At 40.0% G+C, this 23248-nt stretch overlaps 2 protein-coding genes across 2 annotated transcripts in view; both read right to left on the bottom strand.

Moving 5' to 3' along the window:
• Positions 1–3498, bottom strand: part of CORIN (corin, serine peptidase) — a gene marked incomplete at both ends in the record, with an annotated part of 129314 nt that extends 125816 nt beyond the window's left edge. The window contains one exon of the mRNA XM_084286071.1: positions 3424–3498. Coding sequence (XP_084142197.1) covers positions 3424–3498 — 75 coding nt within the window. The remainder of the gene's footprint in view (positions 1–3423) is intronic.
• A 2268-nt stretch (positions 3499–5766) lies between these two features.
• Positions 5767–23248, bottom strand: part of NFXL1 (nuclear transcription factor, X-box binding like 1) — a gene marked incomplete at its 5' end in the record, with an annotated part of 41525 nt that continues 24043 nt past the window's right edge. The window contains 4 exons of the mRNA XM_084285507.1: positions 5767–8944; positions 13397–13450; positions 16488–16574; positions 18657–18761. Of these exons, the coding sequence (XP_084141633.1) occupies positions 8771–8944; positions 13397–13450; positions 16488–16574; positions 18657–18761 (420 nt within the window). The 3' untranslated portion in view covers positions 5767–8770. The remainder of the gene's footprint in view (positions 8945–13396; positions 13451–16487; positions 16575–18656; positions 18762–23248) is intronic.

The following is a 23248-nucleotide window of genomic DNA, read 5'->3' as shown; positions in this document are numbered from 1 at the left end:
TGCGATCGGAATCATCCTGGGGCTACAAGCCGGGAGAGGCACGACCAGGCAAGGGGAAACCCCAAGCACTGTGGTATGGTGTGGTGTGTCACCCAGCACCCTACATGGCCTGGGACCAGCACCCTACACGGCCTGGGACGAGGTCACAGCCCACGCCAGCCAGAGCACTGAGAGTGCAGAGCACCTAGGCAAGGCACAGGCGCTCTTCCTTCCCTCTTCTCCTATTTTTCATCATGGGGAAGTGAGTACGCAGCTCATTCATTCCCTCAGTTAGAGACACTGGTGAGTGGAGGAGGACTGCCATGCCTCGGCATTCAGACCTGGACTCTGGGGAGTTCCAGGCAGAACTTCATAGCCTCACGTGACAAAAAAATGACCCTCACTAGGAATTAAAAATACGTAGGGAATGAGTGCACTCAAGCTGGAGCCTGTCTGGACACAGCCTTTAGAGAAACTTCTGCTTCCCCCCACTTCTGTTGTGTGTGTGAAGACCTTTTCAAGGAGTATTTAAGCTTGCTGTGTCTTACTCTGGCAACCAGGCACTTCACAAGGGGTTATAATCAGCCTTTTTCCCATGGTGATGGAGAATTGTACTTACACAGCCTGTCATTTATGAGGTCCAATTCTTTTTGGTAGGGAAAGAAACTGGAACAGAGTAGAAACATGAGTATTGCAAATTGCCCTGACTTGTTCTGAGGGCAGTTAAAAATCGGGAGGTGGCCAGCTGTTACACTGGGAAGGGCCTAGGCTGTATGGAAGTGCATGAGTAGGACTGCCCTGCTGCAAGGGGCCTGACACCCACCCCTGCCAAACCCCGCTGACATTCAGAAACAAGGCATTCGAACTCTGGCCTTGTAAGCATTTGCCAGAGACACCTGAGACACTGACAGGATTCAACTCTTCCCACACAATGTCACAGTGGTTGCCATCTTTTAGTGCCATTCTGTGCAAGTGCCTCACAGCTCACACTGTTCAGCCTGAAAGCAGAAGATCCGATGTCTATGGTCTCCTGATCCCAGTCAGGGTCAAAGCCACAGCTCCATCTCTTAAGGAAGTGCCTTGGTGCCTGTATTGTGCCTGCTGTATTGGGATGGCCTGACCCTGCTGTGGCTGGGCCTCAGTGTGGCAGCAACTCAGAGAGCCCCAAGGACCACAGCCACACCAATGGCAGCACGGGCTTCTGCTTGAGTACAAACGGCTTATTTAGAGCTCACCACTCACTGAGTGGTGGGGGGAGCAGGAATTGCTGGGACTCCTCAGCAGGTCTAATGCCCCCGACATTGCCTTGCCTATCCCTCCTTCTCTGAGAAAGCCCCTTCCCCAACTGGCAAATGAATTTTCGGGGTGTTCATCCACCTCAGCTCCTGAAAGCACCCCTCTTTTGGCCACGCAAATAATGAGAAGAAATTATGTGTCTGGCAATACATGGATGCAGTATAACGGCAGGACACTAATGTTCCTCAAGGGAGCAGGGTGCTAAGACCTAAACATCTATATCAGCTTAGCAAAAAAATAAAAAGCTCCTACATTCAAGTAAGTCTGCATTTTTAAATAATTACTGGCACAGTTTACAGTTCTGGCTTGCATTTGTATCTGCAGAAATCATATATAAGTAACAGCTAAACAATACAGATATATTAAACTGCCCGGTATGCATTGCATGTTTTATAGAACGCCTCCAATTGTGACGCATTTGAAACTATTTTATACTTTTGATTCACTACATGCTCAAGTTATCTACCCCAGGCACACAGCAGAGTGCCAACAAAGACTTTTGGAGGGGAAGTAAATGCTTTCTTTAACACTTTATAGTTCCAAGCTCCAAAAGACCAAGGAAAACAATGTTTTGCCCTGATGGTCTGGTCAGATACTAATAGAGCACAAGAAGATTCTTCTAATCTGAGAAACTGAGCTGTGCAGCCTGGCTCACCACCCCATCACCATGAGTACTGTTGGCTTCACTAAAAATGCATGTGGAGTGAAGACGATGAGCAAGACTGAAGGGCTCAGCTTCATCACTTCACTCCAGGTGGGAGAGCCAGGCTGTGGGGGTACCTCCATTAATGGCTGTAGGGAAAGGGGAAAATTATTGCGTTTCCTTTCTAAGTAAGTTTTGGACAGTGTTTGGGACTCTCCTATCCACCAGAGGAGCGTACAGCTTCCTACAGAACTTACTTGTCTAGACATCCAGGTGATGCCACCAACTCTTCCAGACACAAATTAAGCACAATGGGTCCATGATTCTCTGTAGCCTAAACAACTTTACAGGCATTTAGGTGACCTCCCTGATACATTCCTTCAGTGGCACCGATGCCCCAACAGCCACAGTACCTGAGAGGTGTACAACAGGACCTCAAACTAAGGTAAACATTACAAAAACAAAACTAAGAATGACATTTCATTATAGGTTAATGGTCCATCTTTTAGGAACACGGGAAGGATGTAAGCAGCCATATGGAAAAAATCCATTCCTATATTTTTACTGCTGAAAGCTAAGCCTTCCCAAGAGACCCCATGAATGCATTAAAAGCTCTGGATACACGATTTCATGAGTTTCACCACCTCAGCCAGACTGCTAATATATTTATTAAAAAAAAAAAAAAAAAAAAAAGTTAATTAATTAATCGTCTGCCACCAAATGCATTCGAGGACTCTGAATCAAGCGGAGAAACGCTACCGCTGAGCTCCACTGCCGCATGCAGAAACTTTCAAACACCGCTGCCGCACCGCCTGGGTCGCAGCGCAGCCGGCTCCGGAGCCGGGGGCGGCCGGGGGGTAGGACCGAGCCCGTCCCGTCCCGTCCCGTGCCCTCCCGTCCCCTCCCGTCCCGTCCCGGGGGCACCAGCCGCCTCCCCCTTGCCTCCGGGCCTCCGGCAGCGCGATCCCCGCCGGGGCAGGCACCTGCTGGGGGGCAGGAGGACGGTGCCGGCTCTCACGCAGCTCTCCGTGCACCCCTGGGTGGCGGCGGGCGGGTGTGTGTGTGTGTCGAGGGGGGTCCTTATGGATGTGGATCCCAAACTTTGCTGCCGCAGATCCTGGCCGGACCTGTTGCCGCCGGGCTGGGCGCTGCTCCTCCCGGCTCCGGGGGAACGGAGGGGAGCATCAGCGCCGCTGGTTTTGCGAGGGGGCTCCGCTGGGGTGATGGCACGGAGCTGGCGACCCCATCAGACCCCCAATTCTCCCCTGCACCTTAGCAGGCAGCGGCTGGCTGTCACCTGTCGCCGGCAGTCCTTCGGGGTGGCACCTCCACCGGCACCGTGCCTGGCTCCCAGCGCTGCCCCTTCCCCTCGCTGCTGCACAGCGCTGCGCTGGCAGCGGGGCTCGCCCCTTCCCCGCTCTCCTCAGCGCCCCGAGCCCCTCGGCTTCCCCTACTGCCCTCCCCCGGTCCCCGCGGAGGGCAGCGCCCCCGGGGGCTCGCCTTACCCGGCTGGAGGCGAGGACCTGCCGGTAGCGCTCCTCCTCCGCCGGCAGGGCAGGGAACTGTTGCATGGAGAGCATGCCGGGGCTCCTGCAGCTGCTGCTGCTGTTGGGGCTCTTCCACTTTCTCCTGCCCCCTGCGCTCCCCTACCTCAGCCGCACACTGCACACACACAGCACACACACACACACTTGCCGGGCTCGGGGTTGGGGGGGCTCCGCATTTTGTCTGCTCGGCCCCCTGCCCCCTCCCGCCTCCTCCGCCCAATAATAACAAACCTCGGCGAGAAAGCCGCCGCATCCCCACCCCTTTCCCACACAAAGGCTCTACCCCTTGGGGACGAGCAGGGGGACAGCCCGCGGGGGCACGTATCGCCCCTACGAGATCTCCCCGGGGGGCTGTGGACACGGCCTGTGTCCCCCCTGGACAACCTTCAGGTGGTGGGAGCCGAGCTCGCCCCTCGCCTCGACCCCAATAAAGAAAAGGGACAAAATGTCCCTTCCCCAGCCCTCCTGTCCCAAAACCAGGAGCCCGCAGCCCGCTCCTTCCCCCCGGGAGCTGCACCTGTACCGCTCACATACACGCAGAGAAACGCACTTCAAGGCAAACGCTTCCCCCTAGCTCTTCTCCAGCTTCTTTCCCAGCTGTCTACTGCTTTACCTTTGGATTTAGGTCACGTCACTTTGCATTCGTGTGTGAAGTTTAAAGGGGGCATTGCGTGCTCCTGGAGTGCCACCGCGCATAACTGACTGCTGCTCCTGATAATTCGGTCCTGCGTTACCCAACCAAAGTCACCTCAGGAGGGAGTACAATGGGGTTTGGGTTGGTTTTGTGCTTCCCCTCCTCTTTTCAAACAATTGCACGAATAAAAGGAGAAGTACAGAAGAAGACATAAAAGTGAGAGTATTTATACATTAGGCAGCTTGGGCATTGTGCAGAACAATTTGGGCTGTAATTCTGATTTAAAAAAAAAGGGGAATCAAGATGTAATTCATAATTACAGCATTTCACAGAGATTCATTAGCCCTGTCAAAAATCACGATAAGAACAAATGAAAACCGAGAACCAAAAGGTGTAATACATGGCCAGCTTGGCCTTGGATTGAGGCTGCGTTCTCCTCAGCAGTAAGGACTTGTAAACCCTGACCCAACCTTTCCTCCTCTTCCCATCCCCATTCCCTCAATCTGGGGAGCAAGTTTTGTAGCTGCAACATTCAACCCGTGCACAGCACCCAGAAAAAGCCTAAACTGAGTTCAGTGGCTGGTGATGGTTTCATGGAAATCATTGCCCAAGGAACAATTATTTAGATTAAATAAGACTTGGTTGAATTACACGACAGCTCCCTCGGCATATGGTCCCTATTGATACATTAGCCCTAGCAGAAACCTGTTTTCTGGTAGAACAGCCTATAAATATTTTAATGCAGAGTATAAATATAGTTAATTTAGTTAACACGTTACCATTAGTGGAAAGAAGCAAGTATGCCTAGTTATCTTATAGCTAATTTGACCTCATCTGTTTTTTCTCTATTTTTAACTTCGCATTTCCCTTCCTAGTAAATACAGACTACAGTATCTTCATTTTACCCTTCTTTACAGTGATTGATTTAATTAGAAGGGCATATAAAAGCATACAAAAATAAACTCACAAAGCAAGAAGAGGGAGCAACTTAAATGTCCACACGTGACAGCTGGGACGAAACCAATGCAGAAGAGGGATATCTGAAGCAAATGAAACCACAGCCAGGGCTGCCCACACGAGCACACTCAGCCCTAAGCCCCGCACCAGAGCAGCCACCACACACCTCAAGCTCCTGCTGCCCAGCCCCAGCACATCCTTCCAAGGGAACTCTGCAGCACAGACACATCCCACTCCGAGCAGCTAAGATAGGCTCTGGAGCCAGAACCACTGAGATGGCAAGCGCTCAGAGTTCAGTGCTTTAAAGGCACACTCACACATGGAAGCTTTTATGAACAAATTTTGGTGTTATCTTCATAGCAATATTTCTCTCTCTAGTAGTTACGGTCAGGACAAATGTCTAATAAATCGGTCTTACGTCCCTTTGTGAGGCCAAAAAAAAATCATCTACTACATCCACTCCAATTTGTTGTATCTTAATCAGCTTCACCAACCCATTCTCACAATTACCAGAGTACCACCACTGAGGAGCATGATTAAGTAATTTCAGCATCCATTCAGTAGTAAAAACTACCCCTGCCAAAGGGGGGCAGAGAGCACGCCTAAAACTTCCACTTCAACCTCAGCTGTTACTACTCAGGAGAAGTTTGCTGCTTTATAATACTAGGCAGAAAGAAACAAATTTTCAAGTTGTTTTGGATGTGTTTATTGTATGACTTGGTTTTTACATTCAATGAACATACACAAGGGCCTTGTAACTCTTACAGGGAACAAACCTGTCCAAGGAGTTTCCAATCCAAACATATTGACAACTTAGAAGCACCTTGATTCAGCAAAAAGATGAGTGCTTACTAGAATGCATTCAGAATGAGGAAAAACCCTTGGAAGTTTTGTTGGTTTTTTTTTTCATTTTACATGCAACTAAATATTCTGAATGCAGTGTGCTTATCATCCAATTTGTCTCTATAATTTCCCAACATCAGATCAGATTATATCATTTATTCTAATGTATATTTATCAATACACTTTTTTTTTTGTAAATTAACATTCAAAATACCTGAAATATTCAAAGTATTTCCTGTATCCTGAATAACAGATGATTTCATCCATACCTTTTTCTTCAAAGTTGTCGTGCTTGCAACATGTGGAGCTCCAAACAAAAACAAGAAGCAAAAAATGAACTATAGAAATAATTATTTAAAAACAACAAATAGAAGCCAGTGATTTATTAAACTGCAGATTGCTTGAGCCCCCACACTTTTCTTTTTTATGCCAAGCAACAAATATCTGGTTCAGCAGGCAGACCAATAGAGTGCAAATGACTCAGATGGTTGGATAAGATATCCAGAACTATTTTGAATAACATTTCAAAAATAGGTATGCCTCACATATGTGAGGTTCAGGAGAGATACACATCTTTTAGGAAAGAGAATATGCTTACACGCACACGTGCATGTATGAATGGAATGAATTTTAAGGAATTTTATGCTTTATTATTATAATTAAGACAATCAATCAGAAGCAAGTTTTTTCCTTTCCAATATGTCACACAAACATTGCAAAATATTCGGAAAAGAACACGAAGAACTACTTGAAACATGCAACTCAAGTGCAGATCATTTTTAAAGCTCTGTAGAGAGATTTCTTCTCTGTGCCAGAGAGGCAGGGAGAAACTTTACATTGTACTTGTTTTAAAGAAATACCTTACAATAAATAGAAAAATGGGTTATATTCACATAAAATAAAAGCTGTTTCCACAATGGCCCCATTCACATTGACCTAAATATTCCAACTGCAAAGGTATCTTTTTGTATTTTTGGACAATAGATCACATTTTACTTCACCTGAACAAAAACTTCCTTTCTTTTTCTTTCAGTGGCAGGAGAATTACAGGCCTAAGCTGTCCCATAATAGCATCACCCCATTTGGTTAAAGAAACAACACTTACAACATGGAATTATCTCACAGGTGTCGTTATTTTAGAAGAGAGTTAAAGCAACAATACAGAAAACAGTTTATTCCTTACACAAGGAAACAAGAGAATTCAGTAATCACACAACTGTGATTGCCTGCTGTAAATTCAGTTCTACGACAATTTTATTTCTACAGCTTTACATACTAATAGCTTGACAGAATTAGTATACATTTGTAAAGTCAATAGAAAAAAAAAATCTATCAAATAGCACCAATTCATGCTAAATATTGCCAATTTTTCTTCATGTTTCTTATCCTTCACCAACTTAGGTGAAAAATTCAAAAGAACCCGTTTCCCTCATTTTGTCAATCTATGCAATCTGAAAGCTACTGTCTTTTGCAGCTTTTCTTTTTCTGCTGCTGAACCTTAATTATATTCAGGTATCATCTCAGACGGTACTGAGTCCTTTCACACGTGGGCCAAAATAGAAAGAGCTTTCAAACAAACTGCAATCTTCTCTACTACTTTATACAAATGGTCCCGCTGCTTTTGCAATGTTTTTTTAGTAAGTTACACGTGCTGTGGGGGGAAAACATCCCACAAACAGAACTCCACAAGCTGCCAGCTCTGTACCTCATCTTTTGAAGGATCTAGTAAGCACTTTCCAGTTACTCAGTTTGCTCAAGTATCATAAGATTTCCAACACAGATTTAAAAATTCAGTTCTCATTCTCCCCTTCACCTCAGATTTAACTTGCAGCCCCTCTGCTGAGATGATGTAGCTTCTCTTTTAACTTGAAGCCATGTAAACCTTGTAGTTCTACCAACCAATATCCTACAGCAAGGCATTCTAAACTAGTCAGTAAGAAAATATTTAAATAGCTTAAAGTTTAGCTAGATGGCTAGCCACCCAGATGGAAAACATAACTGTATTGTTACACTGTTCAAACACTTTACATTTTTGTACATCTATGCAAATATTCAAATGTGATATTTATCTGTACAAATATTCAAGCAATATGATGCTTTATGTTTAATTTCAATTTGCTTTTCTGCTCTTGGCTACAGAAGCAGTGTCAAGAACATATCTCTGTACCCTGAAAGTACTTCATATGCATGCTCAGGGTATGCATCCGTCCACTAAATTAAGTTTTCAATTGATTTGATTTTCAGGAGAACCAGGTATAGAAAAACAAAAAAAGTCACTCACAGTCTGCAAGGGGGGCCCGATTTATTGTTTGTAATACAGTTGACTTGAAAGACCGTTCACATTTCCCTTCGCTAAACAAAGTTTTGACATGAGGCCACAGAATGCTCAAATAAGTGATCTGAAGTTCCCCATTCGTTGTTACCATTAAAACTGGCATGAAGCACAGAAATTGTGTGATACAACAGAAGGACTAGCTTAAGAATGCTGATTTTTAACAAAACACTGGACTGATTTTATGGGAAACAAATATTCAAGAAAGCATTTTATACTAAGCTATTTTTAATATTGTGAAATGGAGACATGGAAAAGTAACTCAATATATTAATAGAACAAATGTTAATGGATCTCAGACAAATTACATCAGCACTTCAGTGTAGACTAAGATTTACTATTTCATTACTTTCAGTGTCTGAATTCAGTTTTGTGCTGCGAATGTAATGACACAAAAGGTGACATTTCTTCCCTCCTCTGCACTTTTCTTGGCAAATAATATACATACATAATCTACGCATATTAGGTTCTGTTACACACAGACTAACATTCTAGGAATAATAGCTACCTGACTGAGGTATATTAAATATTGAGTTGTTTCAGTCGTTGTAGACCATGAGCCATGCAATCATCACAACTGCAACTCCGAACACCGGCAGCATAATGAGGTTTTTATATTTTTGCCACGATGACTGTTCAATTTCTACTTCATCCTTTCTCCGCTTATTCTTTCTTCGCCCTTTTAATCTGTTTTCAAAAGCTTCCAGTTCAGCCTAGATGAGAAAACCAAAAGTAGTTGGCATTGCATCAGGATTAAAAACAAGGAAACATGCAGATTTTAAATAACATTCCCCAAATCCATTTATAAAAATAACTAGCAGCCAATGAAATTACACATCTCCTACAGATGAGATAGTAGCACCACATCCCATGGTTACAAAGCACTTTGCTTCCAGGTGTTACACCATTGTTTAGTTTCCTGTAAAGTGTTGCAAAAATGCAACCAAATTAAGTTTTACATGAGATTTCTATCTCAAGCTGAATATATTAAGCCAAGATGAGATTGCTATTTCCATAATAGCATTGGCTAAAAATACATTATTTTCCCATTGCAGAAAAGCACTTGTAAATATTTAAGCTATTAAAGTAACATATATAAAAGCATAGGCTGAAATCTTAAAAAAATCTCCCTCCTGTAATAAGGATGTACTCTGTTAAACCAAGACAAAAATATTATAATAGGCCCATAGCACCCTTCAAAATAAGGCACAGGCCATTATGCCCTGAAAAGAAGCAAAGCAACTGGAAAAAAGGACAATGCCAAGCTTCTACCCAAAACAGCAGTTTCAGGGTCATTCCTGGAAGGGACCTAGCAGGATCCTCTGGTCCCTCTTCCTCCTCTCTCCAAACTCTAGGAACATACTGCCTCTTAAAAGGATGTCAACTAAAGGCAAAACTTCTTAGCGTATGAAGTTGAAAAACTGGAATTATACAATGTGGAACAAAGTTTAGACTGTGACTGGACTCCAGCAGGGAGAAACAAGGACCTCTGGAGCCATCTGATTGCTAGGAAGACCACAAAAGACACTCTTTGGGAGAGTTGAGACAGACTAGAAACAGAAAAGCTCTGACAATTCTGCAAATTTTTAGTAGAGTTTTTTAGTAGAGTTGAAGGAGACATGGAGAAGAGATGCTAGATGCACTAAAAGAGAGAAGACACATCAGAGAAGCAGAACACAGCAAGCCAGGACTGGCTGGGCAAAAGGTGCAAGACTGAGTTTAAGCAGAGGAAATGTGGACAGCAAACAGAGGCAAAGTCTGTCTATGAAGCAAAATAAATCTACATGACTGCTACAGCCATGCTGCCAGGAAGAATGGAACCTAGACAATAAGATAGGTGCATTAAAGAAACAAGAATAGGACTGTTTTGGGAAATGAGCGGAGAAGTACTCGAGTAAATATAATTTTCCTTTGAAGCTCAAGATTGTCTGGTCTTCCTCTCCTGACAGCAAATATTTGTCAGAGTTTCGCAAAGTGCATCTTACTTCCTTTCTTGTGACAGATACCACTATTAGCTGGAGGAAGGGACCCATTTTAATGTCTATTACTTTGTACCTAATAAAGGCAGAAACTGGCATTTCTCTGATGAGATGGGAGAAAAGTTCAGAAAAAGTTCCACAGCCTGTTATTTGAAACGAGGTTACTTTCAAGTAGTTAATCCTCCTTCAGAGAAGTGAAGCATTTTAATGAAACAATTTTTCAAAATCCAAAATCTGGAGGCAAGCGCAGAGTTCTTAAGATTCATATATATTTTGGCAATATTTCATTTTGCACAGATGCTAAATAAAATTTGGGGCTTCTGCACTTATTATGTATTTCTGATCATGAAGTGCTTCATGAATTGCAGTAATCGGAATTAAAATATAGGGCTTGAACAATTATATAACAGGTATTGAATTGCTTTCCTAGTGATCTTTATAAAAACCCAGCTAAAAATAAATACACTATAAAAAAAAAAAAAAAAACAGAGAATGAACAAAGGTTCATGGGTACAGAATGAGAAAGATGCAATCACTATCCTTGAAGCTACCTACAGATTTTATATAATTTTCATCGTTCCCGAAGTGTCACCTCAGTGATCTCTGAACAATAAAGTAATACTTGTGCCCAGCCTTCAGATTGCCTTTTTTCCAAACTGAACAAGCTCTAGCATTTTTATTATAGCATTAACTTTTTTTGTGTGTGTACAGATGCATTAAAAGTAAAATTAAACGTATTTGAGCTGTATACTCAAACTAATTTGTTGTCAGATACCGTGCAGTTTAGTGTAGCTCAGGTACTTTATTTTGCTCCTTCATGCATCAACCTTTACATTCTCCCTGCACTGAAAGGTGCAGCAGCCTCATGGGAAAATGTAGGTAAATGAATGCAAATGACAGGGACTATTGAGACAAAATGAATATATCCTCAAATTGCATTATTTTTAATTATTATTTTACATACAGGGATGGGTGGGTTGGTTGACTTTTGTAACTTTTAAAGAGACGTTATAATATTTTTCTTTAAGAAAAAGAGGAGAAAAACTTTCATGTAATTCATTACCTTATAACTCAAGCTTGAGATCCTGACTTTCAGAACTGAAACACTTTACCATTAGAAATTAGCTCAAGAATTTAGCAAATCTTTTACATTGGAGCAGGACAGAGAGCTTGGTCTGAGTAGTTAAATAATCAAAGCACTGAGCTTTTTTCTACCTCTAGCAACTGTGAAAACTGACTTCACACAGTGCTTCTGAATTGGAAGCAGAAGGAAAGTTTGGCTGCTAGTGCCATGACGAGAAGACTAACCAAGCCACCTCCCCTTCCAGTAAGGGACAAGTGATTCCATCTGTAAGTGATATAAGCAGAAACTGCCTCCAAATATAGCAAATACCAAAATGGAAGTTTGCAGACTTAGCAGAGCACTAATGAGTTTGTAGTATTAATCAAAAAAAAGTCTCAAGAAGCTGTGACTAACAGATGAATTGGCTGTACAAGAAGGTGCTAATGAGATCAGGAAGATGATACAAGGTGCACACTTTTTTTCAGAAGGGAGTAAGAGCATTTATTCAGTATAATGTGACCCAGCATCCCATGACAGTGGAGTGCTCCAACGTGCATCACCAGATGGTGAACTATGAGATCAAGCTGGAAAGGAATCAGTGTTAGATAAAAGGCAGCAGTAGCTGATATTACTTGTGTGCAGTTCTGAAGCCTATTTATTAGTTACTTTTGTCCTAGAATAATCTTTGCCATTGTGTTCTACAACTGGACATTATTAATTAATCTGTTAATAGGCTTGATTACTTATAGGTGAAGTCTTCTAACCCTGAAGTCACAGTCCATCAGGAAACACGTATGCAGAAGTGTTTGTCATATATCGTACTGCTGGACTGTAACTATTTAGTGAATGTACAAGTAGAAAGCAATGGTGGAGGAACTGCAGGGAAACAATCCCTGCTGAACAATCAAGACAGAAATGATGTTGCACACACTGCTGGTGGAGTAAGTCTACTACACTACAGGGACCTTAAATTAAGTGGTTTTGACACAAAATCATTAGCGAATGGAAAGATGACTTCTGGAATGCATGAAAATGCAATCAGGACAATACAAGAACCAGCAACTTTGAATTTCTCACCCAGCAAATGTTCTCTGTAAAAGCCCATTCATACATTTCAGCATTCAGCTTGCAGCTCCATCATTTATGGATTCTCTTTGCTTAAATAAAATGCTTCAAACGTTTTGCATGCATGCTATAGTTCCAGAACAAAGCTCAAGAAGTAACATTTCCAAATTCAACTTAAAGAACAAAAGAATTAGATGAACTGTCTTTGAGTTGTATGAAGGAACACATAATTAACATTGTAGACAGTTGAAGCTTGACTGTAATAGCAAACACTACAAGATGATTACAAAGCAACGCCTGGTCCCCTGGACAGCAGGCACATAACTTCATGCTTTTCCAGCATGGGAGGCAGAGAAACTCGTGTAGAAAAACAAAAGTAGGCCTTGCTAGAGCATTGGTTAAGAGCCATAACACTTCAGTAATTCCTCTAGGCAATTAATCAAAGTACGCATCACTGAAATTGTGACCCACGGAGAACCTCTCTACCCAGGAATGTCCTAATGAGATTGGGAGGATGGTACAAAGTGATCGCTCCTGTGAGTAAATCTTCCACACCCCCCTTCAAGAAGAGGATGAGCCGCTGCTCTGTGATAAGAACGGAATGTGAAATCCAGGTGAAAACCCAAGTATAATCTAATACATAAAACTGTTTTGATAAACGAGTAAAACGAGTAAAAGGAGTCAGACACCACACACTGCACTTAGAACATGACTTTGTGTCAAATGCTCCGGCACAGGCATATATGCCTGTTGGAAGGACTGCATTAAGGCTGTAGCCTCTAGATGATAAACCTGACCTAACTGCCACCACTGAGTTTACAGTTAATTTCATAAATAAGATTAGTATTAGAGTCTCCAGGTAGCTGGCACAGAAGCTTCTTGGATTACACTGATGACAACGTACACTGACCAGCGATAGCAGGTACAGTAAATACACCCTGCATCCCCACCAGACCTTAAAGGACAAAGACCAATTTAGGTTTCTTGATTCTCTCACGATGGATACAAATGTACTAACAGTACAAGGTTAGTTAAGGGGGAAGAAGAAAGGCCGATACCTGTTGTCTTCGTTTCTCTTCTTCAATAGCAGCTTTGGCTTCTGCCTCTTTTATCTGTTCAGACATACAAAGTGATAAGCATCTGTTGTAAAGCAGCTAAACCTATTTTCTCATAATTACACTTTATAGAACAGTTCTTAGCAAAAGGGAGCAAAACATCAATCAAGTGAGCTCTGAACTTATTCAGATTACAAAATATTCCAAGAAGAAGCTATGTCAACTCACATTTGAAAACCACAACACATATAATGGATGCTAGCAGGCTATAAAGTGAACTTCTAACTAACTCGACAAGCTCAACTGACAAATGTAAAACCTGGGGAGAAAAAAAGTTTATTCTCTAACAGCCAGGAGAAATTCCTTAAGAAAGTCACTGTAAGTTTTCAGGAACTTAATCCTCAATTCAGTACGCTGTACACATACAGATAATTCTTATATATAATTTCATTCCAAGTAGTTCAAATACTTCCTGACTAACAGAGCAGAAGGAAGCCTCTACATTTGTACTGAATGACATATATTGGATAATGCATACTCAAACTACTTTAATGCCCTTGGTGCAACACAAACTGAATTTAATTAAATGCGCTCCACCATCAGAAATTCATATGAAAAGAAACCTTGGACTTAAAACTGACAATTCTATATGAGTGTTTGGAACTGTTCAAGAAAGCAAATTAAATGCCAGAAATTACAAGGAAAAAAATGGTACAGAAAACACATTAAAATATGAACACATGATGAACTTGACTCTTAGCTCGTGCATTCAGTTTTGGTCCTGCAATAACAAAAGGATGTGTAGTCTGAACACGTGTAAAGGGCAACAGGATGGAGTGACTTCATCTAAAGAAGACACACAACAGATTCATCAGGTGAAAAATAGGTGATTAACAGGCCACAAAAACCTGAAGACTGTGAAAATACTAAATAGCATTAAGACAAATATTTTTCACAATAAAAAAGCAAATTTAATTCTGTGCCTTAACAGGAGTGAAGTTTGTAACAGAGGGAGCACTGTGGCCACTGAACCACTACCTTGTAATTTTACACATACAAATCTGATTAATAACTTGAAATTAAAAACCACCTTGATCCTAATAACTGTTCTGTATGTATACGCACACACACAATTTGCATACTAACAGTGACAATTGACCCGATATGGTTTGCAGATGGAAGTTGTTCCAATCAATTTGCAATTCAAGAACTCTTGAAGGCTAAGCAGAAGGCACAGTAGCTCATGCTTTAGAACACTGTAGCTCAAAGAGCGCATGCTGAGGATAGGGTCAATGAAACAGTCCTATTCGCAGGTTTTCAGACAATTTTATAGATTTTAAAAACATATCAAATGTTATTAAGAATTCCATTAAACCAGACTATGACAACTTCTCTACAAAAGCATATAAGAGATCTTTTCAGCCATGTGTATCTGAAACAGGAGAGTTTGGTGTGGGAAAAAAAATGCACAACTATGCTCCTGGTATTTCACTGCCATCTAATGGCAGAATATCAGCTCCAAAAGAAAAAAAGTGACCCACAAAGTAGAATAAAGCAACAGAAGAGCTTTTTTTTTTCCCCCCAATGGTGTGGTCATATTTGTGTAAGATACATAGGATACATAGGAAGATTATCCATTATAACCAGCGCAGGAAAAATAAAAGACACTTTGAATTCCTCAGAAGTGCATACACTCAGTGTGTGCATTCCATTAAGACTTGATTTATTAAGAGTTAACACACTTCATTTTTGGAAGCTAACCGTCACTTTGTAATGGTGCAAACTACACTATTTTTGTAAACATCTGCAATTTTAACAGTCTTGACACATTAAATAGTAATTGACATAAAGTGCGTATCATAGGAGATCATTCTAGCATGTCATTTGCAAAGCCACACAGGCTGCTAAAAGGTTCCTAGTAAGAATTTTAATCAAATCTCATACAAAAACCCACAACAAAGAAATCCATATTCTTCTGTGAAGAAGGTACACAAAACTAGGTTACACCACGCAATGCATATGTGGCACTGCTTATAGTAGAAACTTGTAATCACTTGCTTGTTGCACTGGAACATTCCTCCTAGTAGGATGCAATAGCATGAGCAAGAAATAGGAATATCTGCTAATGCAAGACAGCAGCTGACACTGCGCTGCACCACACTGAAATGTGCTCCTGTGTCCTGGTTCCTTGTAGGCTTTTATGAATTCACCCAGCTTTAGTGCACACCACCTCTTACAAACTCACTTCTTCCACATTCTTACTGGAATGGCTTGTTAGTGTTCAGATTTCTAGAGTTTTAGCATTCAAGCTGCTTGCAAAGTCCTAAGATTTGGTTTATATGGTATGTTAGAATTTGCTTGTTAATACCAAAATTCTGAGCAGAAGTAGAAAAGTCAGTTTGACTTCTGACTTGCTCAACAGACTGAGGTTTTTTGATTGTATGTTTATTACATCTGATACTTAGCTGATAAAAGTCAAGCAATTTATGCACCAACTCTTTATGTTTCTGTAAAAGGCCAATAAAAGCAATGTCAATATTCTGTTTCTCCAGGTAAGATTATGCAGTAGTTTCTTTACCTCATAAAACAGAAGAACTAGAGTAGCCCTGTATATAATAGGCTGAAAAGCTTACTGCAACTGCTGAAATCTTTCCATACTTCTAGTACAGGATAATAGCATGTGACAAGATCACATACTTCACAAGTGCTCAATCTGACCAACTTTCAAATGGAAAAAGCTAAATGTCCTGTGAAGTGGCTGGCCCTAATCCTACAGCTCTGATCAGCAGCAGTGATGACTTCCACTTGATCTCAGTAGAACAGGAAAGCTCCAATTCTAACAAAGTATGTTAAAAAAAAAATAGTATTATTTTAACACAGGAGTTCACTGAGTTAATTAGCACTGTCTACAAGCAGTGCAATCTTCTCCACTAAGCGAAATTTAATAGTCTGAAAAGGTAGCCGCTATTAAACCGCACATTGAATTACATTGTATTGCTTGCCTGTATTGTCTTGAAAAAATAATTCTGCGTTCATTTTTTCCAATTTTTCTCAAAGCAATGAGGATAAATTATAGCTACAATGGATACATTACCTCAGATGCCTTCCGTTTCATTTCCTTGCATAATGCATCACATTCCAGTGAAACTTGGCCTTCTTGTATCTTGCTGCACTGTACTTCCTGTTAAGTATAAATTCAGTAGTTTATAATCCATTTCCCTACATAAAATTGGAATTATAATGTTCATTTTGTTATGAAAATAATTGTAAAACATCCTTATTTGTTAAAACTGTTGTTACACAGAGAATAAAGCTAATGAATAAGTATTATTTGAACCTGCAACTTTGTACTGAGGTGTCCTTTTGTGTCTTCCTTAAACAGTTCAGTTTAATTTTTCCTCTCTTCTCTTTTTTTTTTTCCCCTACTTGTTTATTTAAGACAAAGTAATATAACCTTGTGAACTCTGGTAGAAAGAGTTACCATTCAGAGTCTCAGTAACTTCATATGCATTCTCTTAACTGGCTGAGACTACAGGGCAAGGTCTGGTCATGGGAAGATCTCCCTCACTTCCTCCCCTTTCCCCATCTCCCCCTTCCTAATATTGAAGACACACATGCACAAAAAAAAAAAAAAAAGAGAAAGAAAGAAGACAGAACTGTTGTTATCCGTATTACTAGCCTAAGAAGGACTTCGCAGGAAAGCATGCTAACATAAAAGAAGCTATACTGGTTTTCATAATTTTGATGAGAAGCAGAACAAGTTTTCAATGTTCATAATGCATGCAAAAAATCCACAGAAGTTTACTTATGTGATGTTAAACAAAAAAAAAATAAAAATTCAACTTATGAATAAGACACTTTTTAAAACATTTTTTTTTTAAGGGTACGGATACAGTTTGACAATATTTTTTGGAAACCTAACTATTCTTCAGACCAATTCAAGCATGTAAAAGAAAAAAGCACGTGAAGAGATGGTTAAGAATATGGTCTGCTAAAAGTTGACAGTTACAAATTCAAGTGGTTAATATGTCCTTATATTTCCATATGCACAGTGTCATGATGCCACATTAATTTCAACACCAGAAGAAGATGGAAAAAAAAAAAATCTGTTTTACACTCAAACCATGAACTCATACATCTGATATTGGTTGTGCTGGTTCAATGAGTCCTCTGATAAGAAAACAGCTAAGAAAGGCTGATACTGATCTCCAAAGCTTACAAAATCAAATACTTAATTCTTGCAGCAAGCTCGAAGGACAGAAAAGTGGGACCAAGCACAAGTACAGGAAAAGGCTAGAACCAGCCCATTCAAAGCAAAGAACAGATAATCTTATGAGAGTGTTGGTGACAGGCCTGTTTTAATAGCAACAGGTGTTGTGAAAGAAAGTTCAGGTGATGGCAGCAGAACAGAAACACTGAGGTTCATCTGGTAAACCTGGATCATCTGTTTACCATCAAGATAAGTTATATTTAGAGGGTAGCTTGGAATAAGTGTCCTATAAACAATATACTTTAACAGTAGCACTCATGGGGAGAAGATTGAATTCTCCTCTACAGAAATACCAATTGTAATTATTAGATACTAAATTCTGTTTCTCCTCATCTTCAAGGTCATGTGGAAGGCTGCAGACACAAAAGACTAAATACACAGGTATTCTACACTGTATGTAGAAAAATAATTTAACCATGCTTAATTAAGTCATTTAGTTAACTTTTAAGTCGTTAGTATTTGCCAAGAGTTCACCATATAGCTATAATGAACTTGTTACATTGCTTTGTCCCTTATCTCTGTTAAAAGCTAAGGATAATAAGCTAACACTAATGCCTCTATTTGCTTTTAGTGTTGCAAAGAACCTTAAGCAATTTTACATTGGTTAGGGATTCACAACATCTGTGCTTGTTCCAACTTTTATAATTATAAGCTTTCCTGATACCATCAGGAAAATGTGCTTTTTCTTCTTAAATCACTCCAAATCATCTGACTGTTCTCCCAGTGGAGCTACAAAAATTCAAGTGTGCTTGAAGACAGAAGTATTATACGTCTGGCAGCTAACATATTTTGTAAGTCTGGCAGCTAACAGGATTTTATATTCTCCACAGAATCTTTTGATTGTGCCACCCAGATCTCCAGCTGATGTGAACTGTTACAACTCTACCTCAGTAACTGATACTATTCCAATCTGCACCAGAGAATCTATCCACACAAACCTAGAAACACACAAAGGAAATGCATCACTCTCAAAGCAGTAGCATAACAACTTACCTTTTTCAGTCTCTTACAAGGACATCGGAGTTTAACTTTCTGGTTGCAGTTCAGAGGACAGCAACCTGAATGGCAAATCTCTTTACACCGGTGACCGCAGGGCAACTACAAACAGGAAAAAAAATCCACACACAGTAAGTTACTCTAAAATTACAAGGAATCTATGAACTAGTTTTATTTCAGACACCACAGCTAAACAGAAAACTCATTCAGCTTATCATTTTTTTCCACTTGTGAAATAAGTTGACTTTTTTTTCCCTTTACATATTGGCTTGTTACTCGCAGCTTTTCAGCTTCTGTTGAATTATATCTTTTATTTGCACAGCTTGATTAAAAGACAATTATTCCTTCAAATGGTGTATGAACAGTCCTCTCCACAGTAATTTATACAACTACCCTAACTACCTGTATGTTGGGGGAATACAAGTAGGTAAGGTAAGAAGAAACAAACAAACAAAAGAAACAAGAAAAAAATAGAGAAAATTGAAATTAAACATACTATAGCAAATTTTAGATCAGACAGAACCAACAAAAGCAAGAATTAGAAGTCAAAATACTACAAGAAATTCTTGCAGATAAAACTTAGTTTTGAACTATGCAGAACTCAAATACAGGTCATCAACATTCTGATGTCCAAATTAATTTCACAAAATCCTAAACTTCTGCATTTGGTAAATTATCCTGTTTTTGACATTTGATAAAGAAGTTTTTAAACTGCCATGGAAAATCACTTATAATGAAAATATTATCATTCAAATATTAACACACAAAATATTATCACAGATTATATATAATTTAAATATGCTACCTTTTAGGAATGTAACAGTGTTCCCAGCATTATATTAGATTAAAAAATGACAAGAGTTTAAACAAATTTTTTCACTTCCTCTTAGGATCTTGACTGACCTTGCTCATACACAGACCCCAAAAAAATCTTCACAACATTGATTTACCATTTTCAATTACATAACCCAATACTGTTGATAACTGAAGGTGACAACTCAGATGAAATATCCGTTTGATTTATTTGTAAAGGTACTTCTAAATCACAAAACTATTGAAAATTGTTAAAAATATTCTGGAGTTTGTTTTTTTTTTTTTTTTTTTTTTTAATCAAAAGTGAAATCTCAACTGTTAACTGCCATCAAGGGATTAAGATACCCTTGAGTCACCATCCCTGGGGGTCTTTAAAAGATGTTTAGATGTAGAGCTTAGTGATATGGTTTAGTGGAGAGGACTGGTTAGAGTTAGGTCAGAGGCTGGACTCGATGATCTTGGAGGTCTCTTCCAACCTAGATGATTCTGTGATTCTGGAAACTTTAAAACACTTTTTTTTCATTTATTAATAACTGAAAAGGTATACATACTACATCACATCATCCACAAGAATGAGAACACTACATCACACAATTACAAAATTACATTAGTAAATTTGGTCCTTAGAAGTACAGCAGGATTTAGCTAACCCCAAAACTAGAATCACGAAATCGCACCTAAAACAGAACATAAAATTTTCCATTTTAAAATTATGCAAAAGGTGCACATGTTTTCATGTCAAGTCACAAGCTTGTTACACCGATAGATATTTGGTGGTTTGGGAATTGTTTTTTCAGTTAGTCTCATCCCATCTCACACAGGACTAGAAGGAACCTCTAAGACATCAAGCCCAGTCCCCTACTACGGGCTGCCATCTCATACGGTCCCTGTGACCTTACCATGAAAACAGTGGCGGGGGGGACACAGTCAACACAGGGCCTCACTTTAAGAGGCAAGCACTTTTTTTTTTTAGCCAGCCTAAATCCGTTAGTTCTTATCCTCATATTGAAACAATTCTCTACTGCCCTTTCATAAAAGGCTCTTTACTCCCTTCATTGAATTTCAACCAGCTTAAATCAATGTTTCTTGAATACAGTAGCCAGAAGTACGTGTAATATTCCAAATGACATCTCAGCAGGAAGGACTTCATACAATGCCTTAATTGAAACTTATTCTTAATAAAGTATCTTCCCCTTAACATCTTAAGCAAATTCTCATATCCATTTCTCTCCAGCTAATCGTGCTGTGACAATAAGAATTTCTGCTGTCTCTCAAGAACTTCATATTAGCCTTGACATGCATGGTCTTTTTTTTTTCTATAGCTAATAACATGCTCCACACCCATGTGTTCTGCACATGTGTTTCTTCAGCTGTCATGTACTGACAACACTCCACAAATTTTCATCTGAAAATCCCAACGTGTTTTTGGTGCCAAGGTCATTAGTGAAAACAATGCAAGATCAGTCCTCAAGCTGGTCCTTGGGAAAATTTCCTTACTGCTAACATCCCTTGCTCCAAATCCCCATTTAGGGTTTTTTTGGTGTTGTTTATAGTTTGGGGGGGGGAAGAGGAAGGTTGGTTTTCATAAGAAAAAAGCCTACAAGGAGTTGTTTCCTTTAGTCCACCTTAAACCTCTTCTTTATGGTAACAAGACATTCACTATATGGCAATGCTTCTGTTGGAACATGATGTGGCAGATCTAATAATCTTCCCTTTTTCTGAAGGGAAAAAAATTGGTCACCCTATCAAAGAAGGAACTTAATTTTCTCTGGCACAAATGATCATCAGCAAATCAATCTTGCATTTTGCCTTATTTTGAAAAGATGAGGGGGAAGCTTGTCTTTAAGCCTTTTGTGCTACTGGGGCCAGAGTTCCAGCCAGGAGCAGAGTCTGTGTAACAGTGACCAAAAACCTTGCAAAATCAGTTTGCTACTGCAGCACAGTCAGAGAATCAGCCTCCTTCTGGCTCCCTACCCAAAAGCATCACACAGTAACAGCAACCTAGTCTCACCTGCAAGATGTCCCACACTGGCAAGAAAGATCTGTGGCTAGAACTACTACTTCCAGCTAACTCTTCCATGTGAATTAGGCACATTTGCAGTAATAATGTCAAAGCCAAACACTTTTAGAACTGACATGTCAAAAATGTCAAAGCTGCAAATTCTGGACAGCAGCCCTCATGTGAAGCTCCAGGTGCTACTGCAATAGAAATTCTTATGCTACATACTGCCAGAGCACAGCACAGAAGTATGTTTAACCCAACCCTGACATCTGTATTTACCCATTTAGCGCGTGGAACTACTCCGTTCACACCCAGCAGGGCAAGAATGAAGCTGGCAGTGTAAGTTGCTTCTTACTCCCTCCATTGCAAAACTAACTGCCCCTCTTGATTTCATATGTTAACAGAGTGAGAAAACAACATTGTCCCCATGAGCTCAGAAAACAAAAGCAATTCTACTGCTTCTGCTGGAAAAAATACTGCAATGAGAAGGAAGGGAAAAGGTTTTTTGCTTGTTTTTGAGTGTACATGCTAAGTTTCTGGGTGCTAAAATGTGAAGTGATCTATTTCAGATCTATTTCAGATCTATTTCATGGTAAATGTGTCTTCTTGTCAATAGCTAGCGATCTAAAAGCTAAAATGATCAGGCTGTGTATTTGTCACGGCAAGCTCTTACAAAGAAAGCCATTTAATCCACAACTCTGAACACAAAACTCTTATGAGCATTTTCCACTTTCGCAATGCATTTAAATCACAACATGCCCGATGATGACAAGAACAGTCAACATTTATGGACATTTAAATGATTTCCACCAGCAGGTAATAAACACAACCTGTTAACGCACATACAAGGAAAACATTGCTCTTGAGCAGCAAGAGTACAAGAGTTGAGTTTATCACTTCCAACCCATGGGGTAAACTCTTCAGTTTAGAGTAGCTCTTCTTCCAGAGCTCTATGAAAACCTCCACTGCTTAAACCAGACACGGAGGAAAATCCCCTCATGATGGAAGCAAAGCTGTGCATCTTGCAAAATGAAGTTTTTGCAAGCCACATGCTTTTTCAAGCTGTGTTTACAGAATTTAATCAGCAACCTAGAAATAACATTTATTTCATTTATAGAAATACAGGTTACTCATATTTTTAAAACTTAAAATTTTGCCTCTATGGCACTAACACATTAAAATAGATGTGTCACAACGTGGTCCCATGTTTCACATTAAGACAGTATCAGAGTGCAAAGTACTCTTATTTTGTCAAGAAAATAATAATTATATAGAGAAAAATGTGTTAAACAGATTCACAAATACTATCAATCCATAAACAATGAAAGCTGGCAGACTGTTAAAACTTGAATTTAAGATTTATCCCAAAACATCTGCTAACATGATCATAAGAATTTAATCACCACTGATTAAAAAAAAAGTTAAATTTCCTTCAACAGGATATTTAGTTATTGCTACAAAACAAGGAATAGAACTTTTAATTAAAGCTTCCCATCTAACAGCTGTAGCAATATCAAAGACTTTGCTTCTCCCTAAAGCAGAAAGGAAATACGAGCTGTACTGTATAATACTCGAAGTCTTTCTAGCTTTATACTACCACAGCCAAAACAAAAGCATGAAACCTGGCGAGACTTTCAAGTTCCTGTTGTATTTTTTCAAGGCATCAGACAATAACCCATTTTCATAATCCCTGAAAGTAGCATGCTACCTGTAATTCAAATATGGTAGTATACTGCCTAAAACAGTTTCCATTAACCAAACAGACAAACATCTC

This window comes from Netta rufina (genome assembly GCF_964035555.1).
Source record: "Netta rufina genome assembly, chromosome: 4".
NCBI lineage: Eukaryota > Metazoa > Chordata > Aves > Anseriformes > Anatidae > Netta > Netta rufina.
This window is presented reverse-complemented; position numbering and strand designations above follow the sequence as displayed.